Source organism: Scomber japonicus, chromosome 19 (assembly GCF_027409825.1).
Source record: "Scomber japonicus isolate fScoJap1 chromosome 19, fScoJap1.pri, whole genome shotgun sequence".
Taxonomy (NCBI): domain Eukaryota; kingdom Metazoa; phylum Chordata; class Actinopteri; order Scombriformes; family Scombridae; genus Scomber; species Scomber japonicus.
In genome coordinates this window covers 24799071-24809829 of record NC_070596.1, presented here as the reverse complement: position 1 = coordinate 24809829, position 10759 = coordinate 24799071, and the positions used below count along the sequence as shown (strand labels likewise).

Here is a 10759-nt window from a genome sequence, read left to right as displayed (position 1 = left end):
GCCATTCAGCTGATAGCTCTAACTCCACTAATTTGCGACCAAATGAAAAAAAAGGCCTGAGGCGATGTTTAGATAGACGTAATGGTGCATATGACGCTACGTCGAAATTACGTCGAACCATCGCTTTAAATGAGATTAAACCCAGATTGTAGTTTTGTCAATGCACGATATAACACTCTAATGTGATTTCTGAGAACTAATTCACACCCAGTAAAATACCTTTTTTCTCAGAAGACATTTTGACACGTTGCAGCAGAAAAGAAATAAACCTGAATGATGACTTTTAGCTGCTTGAGGTTCACGGTCCTGTCAGGGCTCTCTGGGACACATGAATATAATGGAGCCATTGTTAACGTTATCAGTAACAGCTGTGCCTTATTATGAACGCCTGTAAAATCCATGTTTGATTGTTGTTAAGATCAGGTCTTTTGTTATTTCAACACCACCCTACCTCCTCCGTTTTCACATTTTTATGACCAATGTCTGACTAGAACACTAAAGACAATAAGAGATAAATGACAGTAAGGATTTTAAAATAGTTCACTCTTTACAGCCTTGGGCCGCAGCTTTGAAGAAGGAACAAGCTGTAACAAGTGAAAGGGAGAAATCCATAATAAAAACACCACTGTCCTAGACAATCTTACCATAAACTAAAGTCAAATCTAATGTTCTTTTTTTTTATGGAGCAGCAGAGATTCTATTGTCTTCTTGCTGACTGTGTTGTGACCTGACAGACGTGTTGTGAAATGGATATTAAAACATTAATGGAGTCATAATTTACGGTGTGGCCTGCACTAAAACAGCAGCACTTCGACTTGCGGCTGCACACTTTTACTAATCAGTTGATGTCATCGCAGCTTGGAGAACCCCTCGTTAATTATTGAGAGACCCATATTTCACATTAGCAATTAGGCTAGGACCCAGAAGCTAACACAAATTAGAGCTAGGCCTGTCACAATAATTATCGACTTCATTATGTCTATATATGGACTTATTGTATGATACATGGACATAACATGGATCTTTATTTTACCTCAATATTGCCACACTTCACAATTACAGCTAAGAGGTTATTCATGTCACATTGGCTAAGCGAGTACTAGCGTCCTGAGTAGAGACTGAAAAAGTGAGCAGCGCTGCTTATATGGAATTAAAAGTAAAAAACTTTGTCCCGGCCCGTAATGGCAGTCTGTGTTTTTACAGAAGAATCCAATCTCCAATCCCATCCCACTTCCCCCATTTGCATTATTATACATTATATTGCATTATATTGCATTATAATGCATTATATTATCATTATATCAGTTAGGGCTCTTATCGACTTAATCTTGCTCATGTCAATTAATGGTGGTGTTCATTGTTGCCATGACAGCAATCTTTAAGGAATTAGAAATCTTGTCTCCAGTGATCATTTTAACCCAAACCATGATCTTTACATAGTTCTTATCAAGTTAACTAGACATTAACCACCGATTTTCACTCCCTAAAGATACTCAAAAAATATCACAAAATATCGTGAGGACAGCTGTGTAAAATACAGAACAAAAGAAACTGTGAAAATACATAATCGTTCATTAATCGTAATCGAGGTTAAAAGTTCAATTAATCGTGATTTAGATTTTTGCTATAATCGCCCAGCCCTAGTATCAGTGGTAAAATGATCTTCAAATGACAATATCGTTTATCGCGATTATTTCTGAGACAATTTATCGTCCAACAAAAGTACTTTTCGTGACAGACTTTTGCTTTTAGATGTTTTATTACAAAAAGCCATATGTTCTGTCTTTGTGTTGCTTTTGGGTTTAAAATAGCTATAATTGATATTTTCTGTCATAATAACATAAAAGTACGTTGTGTAATGTGTTGGTCGTGCTTCATAGCGATGAACCTACAGAGAATTATCAGAGACTCTGCAGTCTTGGCTTTACTGAGCTTTATAGTGAGTTTCAGCTCATTGTTTAGCTGTCCGGCTGCAACTTTACTGTTTTGGCGCTCTCCTGGCGGTTGTTTTTGTTTGCGGTAAGCAGCTGTTTTCAGTCAAGAAAAATTGTAAAACCCACACAGCACCAAATAGCAAACAGACACAGTTAGCTGTAGACTAGCTGGTGAACATAGTGGAGCAATTAGCAGCTAAAAAGCCAGATATTTCCCTCAGGAGCTGGTGGAGACCAAAAACAGAGCTAAAAGAGAGAGAATATTGGACTTACATTCAGCAGTTAGACAGAAACACAAGTTCAACACATCAACTTAAAAGGTGACGATATATCAGTGTTGGTGTCGTAACTACTGTCTGCTGCCCCCAAGTGGCCAAAAAACAGTTAAAGCAGATTTAAGCAAAACATCAAACATGAGCAGCATTAAAGTTTTTACGATGAAAAAGTCTGTTATCCCATCATAGACGTTATATGGCGCTCATAACAACACAGTGTTGTTCTTATAAGCCAAACAATCAAACATATCTTACTCCAAGATCAAACTTAGACCATAAATAATTAGTCAGACCACAAATTACTAAATTGACAGCACAAATTATAAAATTATGAGACCAAATTACTGAATTGAGAGCATGAATTAGTTATTTTTTAAATCTAATGTTTGAGATTCATTTAGCATTTAGTCATATATATACACTTCTCCTTGTGTGAGCTTCTATACATGTAAGGCTTTGACCTATCTACTCAAGTTCAAGGAACTGCTGTCACCTCTGTTATCTGTAAAAATGATCACATCCAGATTGACTGCAGGCCCTCGTATCTTCCAGACACCACATATTGCTCCGGCAAGAGTCGCTAAGTCAGCATAATGACCTCGATTATTGATTAACAATCTGAGTATTTACGGTGCGCATACTTCTGCGGGGCAGCTGCGCTCAGCAACATGGGACTCAGTACTGAAACGGCCTTATTTCCTCTGAGACGTCCCTGTAGTGTGTGAGGGCTACATGAGGTTGTTCACAGTGTGACTAATCATCATCAGGCTGTTTCTCTCAGGGGTCATATATTCATACAGCAGCACACCTGAAGGCTTCCCAGTGTAGCCACATGTTCAGCAGCTGGAGGAGGCTGAGTCTGGCCTGTATGTATTTTTGGAACAGTTAAGTAGGGACACCAGTCTAGCTGAGGACAGAACTCACATTACCAGCTCTTGTTTTTTTCCCTGTAACTGCCTTCAGAGAAAGCTTGAAACATTTTGGTATTTATTTAGAAAGGTAACTTGGCAGACTTCCAGGAAGTAAGTTTCCTCAAGTTATCTGCTCCTTCAGTGCTTTTCAGTCGGCGTTCCAGATTTTGGGTGGTTCCCGTTTGTCTCATCAAAGTTAATCTAGATAACTGAGTAAACCTGCTTCCTGGAACAACAAAAAAACTATATTTGAGTTTCTCAGTGGATTCATAAGATTGTGATTATATCTTGTCTATAAAAAAACCTGAGAGAGGGGCCCCTCTCTCAGGTTTTTTTCTTCTTCTTTTTCTTGGTTTTGTGTGGGAAAGATATAAAATGAAATTGAAAGATTAATCTTGAAAGCAAGATAACGGTGAATGAGAGGGAGTTTCCTCTATTCAACGAAGGGAAGAATATCATCATTACTGTTAAAACGGGACAAATTAGTGGAAATGGTGACTGTTACTGGTAAAGTACACCTACTGTACTGTAACAGATACATCGCTCTCTAGATTGAACACTAATGGAAATTCATATGAAATATATATCGTCTAACCCAATCAGGACGAGCCTTTCCATACCCCGCAGTGGGATGATTGACGGACTTTGGACCCTAATTACTTCCCTGAGATCTCTTTCTGAGAGTTGCTCATCAATGCTTCAGATATACCTGTGAAATATTAACAGAGTGCTGTGCAATGCCAGAGCCTCTGCTCCCTCTATCAGGGCTTTTGAAGATAAGCCGTCTGAACCCGTTGCCTTATCTTTAAACCTCATCCTTTACTGCCCTGTAACCAGTGTGGCTACATTACAGTCCATGTGTCTGACCTAAATGAAGAAGAAGATTTCCTATTTGTTAGAGAATTTAAAAAAAGCATTAGGAAGTTTGGAAAATAACTCAATGTGTATTCTTTTTATGGCAAGTATCTTAAAATGGGCAGAAAAAGAACAGTATTTCATTGTAAGTGCTTAAAACAAGGCAGCTTATGTAAGTATTTCCATGTATAATTGGCTTTATAACATCTTCACCTCATGTGTCTTGTCCTTAAAGAATTTGGGAGGCATTTCAAATCGTTGTCACGAACTACTCTCTGCAGATAGCGTCCATTAATCACAGTTGTTGGAGCAGCTACGGTCATGATGTAACACTAAAGTAGCTGGAAATAGTAACGCATAAACAAAAAGGCTAGTGTAAGTCGCTTTTTTTTCCTTTTTTTTACCAGCAGATAACGGTTTACTCGTGATGTCGAGCTCTTTCACACACTCACACGGCTCGGATCACCTTGTGTGACCAGCGGAAAGTAATAAAGAGACGTACTGTGTGCACCTGTGAGTAACTCTAGAAAATGTCATGGTAATTATCGAACAACGAGGCCTTCAGGTTAGACTGAATATAGTGAATTTACAACTAAGAACAACGACGTAACATCTGGAACCACTTAGCTTTTCTCAACATCTGCTCGGTGGTTGAGCTCACAGGTGAATCCACATTTCACCTGTATAGTCCAGTATAATATCATGGCATTTATAATATGTAAGAAGAATGATCCCACTACTTTATTATTATAGATTTAATACTAGATGACATATTTTATAGTATTTTATGTGTCTGCGGCTCACTTTTCACAACAGTTGAGACTTTGACCTTTTTGAAAAACTGTCCTTACATACAAAGTTCAAAACAGTGAATCATGTGCTCGGCCCTCAGAATAAAGAAACGCCTAATTAAGCAGTGAGTGAATCAATGCAACATGTGTTATTTCATTTTATATTTTTTTATTAACCTCGGTCATTGCAGCTGATTTTATCTTCTGTCAATAATACATTTAACATGATTGGCGTTGTAATTCTGACACTGCTTATTGATATGAAAGTAGGATTTACTGTAAAGTCATATTGAGAATAATGCTGTTAATAAGTAATACAATATTTATTATGTAGTGATACTTTTAATAACCCTGACTTCTGGGTAAACTCCCTCCTCCTTCCTTCCTTCCTTCCTCTTTTCCTCCCCCCCTCCTTACTCCTTTCCTTCCTTCCTTTCTTCCTTCCTTCTCTCCTTCCTCTTTTCCTCCATCCCTCCTTACTCCTTCCTTCCTTCCTTCCTTCCTCCTTTCCTTCCTTCCTTCCTTCCTTCCCTCTTTCCTCCCTTCCTCCTGTCCTTCCTTGACCTGAGGACAACAGGAGGGTTGAGAAAACGATAAGAATTATTGTGTGACAGCATTAAGCAACCAATTTATATTAAAATGCAGCAGTCATTCAAATTTAGTGATTAACATATTTTAAAAAGTTTGACACTAGTTACATTTTCTTTAATATTTATGCAATATGATGCAGATATTTTCATTTTGAGGGCTACGTGACATTCTGGGGCTTCAATTTGGAGTATAACTGTAAAATTTCTGTATTTTGTGGATAGTTGTAATAAAGTCAGATGAACTGGGATGGATTAAATATTCAGATCCTTTACTTAAGTAATACTAGCAATACTACAGTGTATAAATCTGTAACGTATTTGTTAGTACTTATGTCAAAGTTGTGCATTCACAGTTGTATTATGTTTAACAAAAAGGCAAAAATAATGAAATTCAGGATAGTATGTTTTTGTATGTTGAGCAGCATCTTAACTTTATAGCTGGTGGAGTTTAAAGATGTTTATATATAAAAAAGCTATATAACTATATATAACTATAAACTAGTTATATTATAGTTATATGGAGCTATAACTATAAAAAAAACTGTATTTCACTCTAAACATTACAGTACAGTAGAAGTGTGAGGTGATGTATAAGCTGTAAACTCTACTTCAGGTGTATATGGTATATGTATGTAAATGTATACGAGTTTCCACAACAGGAGATGACACTATGTTAGGTTTTCCTGTATCAGTAGTTTGGGCAGAATCTGGTTAAAAACTTTCCACATCGCCTCTGTGTGCTAGTTTAGTTGAGAATCTGGTCAGACAGTGACGTCCACTGTGTGTTTCTACCTTTCACACATCAAAGATATGCTGCAACTCAAAGAACTGGTTTGTTGAACGCTTGCAATCCTCCAGCGAGCAGACACAAGTCGAACTGCAATGATCCAAATATAAGAGCGCGAAAGAAGAAGAACAGCAGCTGCGTTTTTTAAAAAGCAACACATCACATTTTCTTAAGTAATGATAATAATACTAATAATAAAACTAAAAAACAAGATTTATTTCTTAGAAAGAAGTGTTTTATTTCCTTTTTAACAAAGCCCAATACAGATTTGAAGCAAAACTGGGGAACACTGGTAAATCTCAATCCAATCAACATGTCTGGGACACCCACAAAAAAGATGAGTTCGAAATAATAATAAAAAAAAAACAACAACAAAATAACACCTAAAATAATCATACAACCCAGGGTGGGGCAAAGAAAATAATGGTGCATGTTGTCCAAAAACTATAAAAAAATATTTCTTGACATTAGGAAACAAAAAAAAAAAAGTTCATGCCAGCAGCAGATGGGGAGGTAAATAAAGATCAGGCTTCTTCTAGTAAAATAAATGTCAGATATGACAGATCTAGTATCCATGACATCTGTTAGCGGCCTTTATAGAACCGTAAAACCTAAAAGTTACATGACAGTTAATATCAATGTGCTAAGAATTTAATCTTGATGAGTAATTTGGTCGGAAACATCTAAAAAAACACATTTTACGCTTGTGTTGTGTACAGTAGGTTTTTTTTTTTTACCCTGCTGTACGACAGTCCTGCCATGTGGGGCTGAGGATAATATGAAATTAATTAAAAATAATGATTTTCATGCTACAAATCTTATCCTGTGGTTTATTTCTTTCTAAAAAGGGACGATAATCAAATGTGTCCTTTCATGAGTCTCGCTGCTGTTTACGCACACACACACACACACACACACACACGTTTTCACAAATGGTGGTGGTGAGAATTAAAGAGTGAAATTTTGACATGTCAATGATGATCGAAGCAATAATCAAAAAAATTACATTAAAGTTTAAGTTTTTTATTTTTTTTACAACTATTTTTTTTTTACTTGACAGCTTGAGTTGACCATGAGTACATTTTGGAGGGAGGGGGTGGAAAAAAAAATATCACATCTAAATAATTTGACAGGTAGATCTATGATTGCAAAGAAAAATAAAATATATATAATATTAATGGCAGACATTTAGTCTTTTTAAGTGACCTAATTTGTAAATTGTTCACATAGTTTAGACTTCATGAAGCTGTGGTGGCCTTACACACAAAACAAGCAAATATTCTCTGATATTATTATTTATTACCAGTCCATTGTGTTTTGTTTTTTTACACACGTACCAATCACTTGAATCATGGACTTGTAAAAGCTAGAGTAAGGATGGGGTAAGAAAACATTTTTTTCTGTCACAGGTTCCTCTGGCATGTTGCTGTTGTTTGGAAATATGAAATTAGACTATCTGAAATGAGCTGATCCACCCATGTAAACACAGTCATTTTCTGATACAGAAAAATACTAAGTGGACAATGTATATTGATCTTTTAATAACAATATCCATCTGTTGAAAACACCAGTCTGCTTTTATATAATTCTTATGTGGGAACATATATATTTTATAACAAAATAAATCTATACTGTTGTTTTTCGTGGTGATGAGGGTTGATAAGGGTTTGTACAATACGTATCCCATCATCCCATTCTCTGAGTGCTCGAACTTTCTTTGTCCGTTCAAAGTTCAAAGAACTGCATGTAGGCTTAGCTCTCTAAGAAAATGTACTTGTGACTGAAGTAGCTCAAATACTCAAAAGGCTCTGCCTGAGAAGAACATTAGTTTGAAGCAAAAAAAAGACTAATAAAATACTCATCTTTTCCATCTTTATACCAGTTGTTAAAGTAATTTATAATAAAGTGTATGTTACTATTATTTCTTTTTAAAAATCATAAGCATTTTACTGTATCTTGGCATTTTGACACAAAATATCCTCTTGGATATTTACACAGGAAAAGATACTTTTCAAGCAATAAAACAAGCTTATATTGTGGGTTGCAACAGAATAAAAACACAATTCTGAAGAAATAATGGAGAAAGAATTGCATAGCAGATCAGAAGATAACTAAACAGGAACTGATCTTTTTTTGGTATGGTGCACTTTGATTCATGACTTTTGCACATTTTCACATATGTACATGAAATAGTTTTAAGTCCATTCATAGTTTCACCTGCCCACAGTAAAGATCAAGTTTACTTCTGCGCTTCTGTTGAGCGTCAAACTCGACAGTTTAAGAAGGCAGAATGCAGACATCTTGTCCTCTCTGCGCTTCTGATAAAAGTCCATAGGAGTCTTTTTCAAAAAAAAAAAAAGAAACAAAAAATTAAACTTTGTTTAAAAAGTGCCATTTTGCTACATTTATCAGCTGATCCATGGTCTGCTACTGATCAGTTAACACAAGCAAATGTGTTAGACAGCCTCCGACGTCACACAGTTTCCTGATTCTATGAGTTTTGGTCACATGGACAATCACACACTCACACACACACACACACACACACACAATCTCACACACACACAATCACACACAATCACACACACACACAAACACAAACACACAAACACTCACAGCCACTTACACAAAAACTCTTGTGCAGAAACACACACACACACACACAACACACATACGTAGATGACGTGAAAGGGAAAAAAAAACAAAAGTGGAACAACAAAGTTTGTGGCCGGTGGGTTCAGTTCCATTTGAAGAGTTTATCTGCTGCGATTAGACTTTCCGGCTGGTAAAGCTTTGAAAAAATAACAAGCACCATTAGGAAAAGGCCTCAAATGTCCTCCGCTGGGGGAGAGCTCAGCAGTTTCCGCTTGATTTTTCTGTGCTCCCACAAAAAGCAAAAAAAGAGAGAAATAAATCTACATTCAGACTCGCCGCTTGCTCCTGGTGGCTCGAGCAAAGTCACTGAAATGTTTCAGGCTTTATTGCGTCTTTTTTTTTGTTTTCCTCTTGATTTTCAAGTCTGTGTGTTAGGCAACAGAGCCACGTCATAATCACTGAGTCCAATGACATGTTATCTCCATCTCCCATGAGGCCTTTTTCTGTCCGTTTTTGGAAACATCCGGGGGTCCTCACCGCCTCTGCTGGGCGTAAACTGGGTACGCTAGCGTCACATTCAGAGAGTCATTGTGCTGGACCAAAGACGTGTGCTGGTAGTGAAGTACGAGTTCTTTTAACGAGCTGTACAGGTTGTACGGCTCGGCGAAGCCATAACCTGAGGGGGTCTTGTTGATGACGCAGTGCTTCACCTCACCGTCCACGCTGCAAAGAGACAACAAAAAAAAAAGGACAATGGTCACAATCTGTTCTGTTCTGGAGGCGATTGAAAGTCTCATTTCCTCAGTATCGACCGTTTTAAAACAGCTGATTGAGGAACGCTAATAGAGATATATATACGTACACAACGCTGCAGGCGTAGCATCCCGCTTTGCTGCTGTCTCGAACCAGGAATGTACCGTCTCTCTTGCCCTGGAGCAGAGCCTCCGCCTGTAGTCGGTTGATGTTGCCCAGCTTCCAGGACCGTTCGTCGTGATGAGGAAGATCTTCATCATCGTCCACCATAGAATATTGACTGGAGAAAGGAAGATGTAGAAGAGTAAGTTTACATCCTGTGTTGAACGTGTTAATGTTAATTTAAATCAAAACAAATCAAAATGGGAACTTACTCTTCTGTGTTGTCGTTCTTGATGCCGAGCCACTCGTTGAGCTTCTTCTGTCTGACGCCCTTCTGGGTCAACCACCTATGAACGAGAGAGAGAGAGAGGAAACAACGTGGACATTAGAAACCAGCCAGGATCCATTTTAATTTCACATCCCCAAAAACATACACCCAGAAGTAAGAGTCACTATCTGACCGAGTGCCATACTCACATGAGATACTGGTCTCTGGTCTTGCGGAGCTGGATGAGGTCTGGCTTGATGCTGTTCATCCTCTTGTCGATTTCTCTGTAGTCTGCCGCCTGCTTCTTCAGATCTTCCTCCAGTCGACGTTTGCTGTCTACGATTTCACTTATTCTGGACTTCAACTTCTCATAATTGCCCACAATCCTATAAAAGAAACCAAAACAATGGAGGATTAGTTTTTAGGACTTTTTTTTTAACAGATTTTGAGCAAATGTTCCAGATGTTCTTCCAGCGGTTTGTGGTTCATCACGTCATATTCTCACCTCTGGATCTCCTTGTCGTTTCCTTCTCTCCTGAACTTCTCGATATACTCTTTGCTGTACCGCTCTTGTGTTTGGCATTGCTCCTCAAAGATCTTTATAGTTTCATTAAAGGCTTCGATAGCTGTCCTTTTCATTTGGATTTCCTGAAAGCGGAGGCACATTATTAGTTTATACTGCTCAAATATAGCATAATATAGTCTTTTACTTTTCGGTGATGCTGTTTATACTCACTTGTGACGTTCTGGTGTATTCTTCATATAATCGGTCGTACTCTTTGTTCTTCTCCTGGTACTGCTGGTGGTACTCGCAGAGCTTCCTCCCCACAGCTTCAATGTTGTCTTCTTTCACCACCTGATCCTGAAGAAAAGATCACGACCAGTTGTGGTTAAATTG

The 10759-nt window shown here is 37.7% G+C and overlaps 1 protein-coding gene across 3 annotated transcripts in view; it reads right to left on the bottom strand.

Moving 5' to 3' along the window:
• Positions 1 to 6630: 6630 nt before the first annotated feature.
• Positions 6631 to 10759, bottom strand: part of pik3r1 (phosphoinositide-3-kinase, regulatory subunit 1 (alpha)) — a 29354-nt gene continuing 25225 nt past the window's right edge. For all 3 annotated transcript variants that reach the window (XM_053340681.1, XM_053340682.1, XM_053340683.1), the window contains 6 exons: positions 10598 to 10723; positions 10367 to 10509; positions 10071 to 10247; positions 9866 to 9940; positions 9601 to 9771; positions 6631 to 9461 (listed from right to left, as the gene is read on the bottom strand). In XM_053340681.1, the coding sequence (XP_053196656.1) occupies positions 9272 to 9461; positions 9601 to 9771; positions 9866 to 9940; positions 10071 to 10247; positions 10367 to 10509; positions 10598 to 10723 (882 nt within the window). In that variant the 3' untranslated portion in view covers positions 6631 to 9271. The remainder of the gene's footprint in view (positions 9462 to 9600; positions 9772 to 9865; positions 9941 to 10070; positions 10248 to 10366; positions 10510 to 10597; positions 10724 to 10759) is intronic.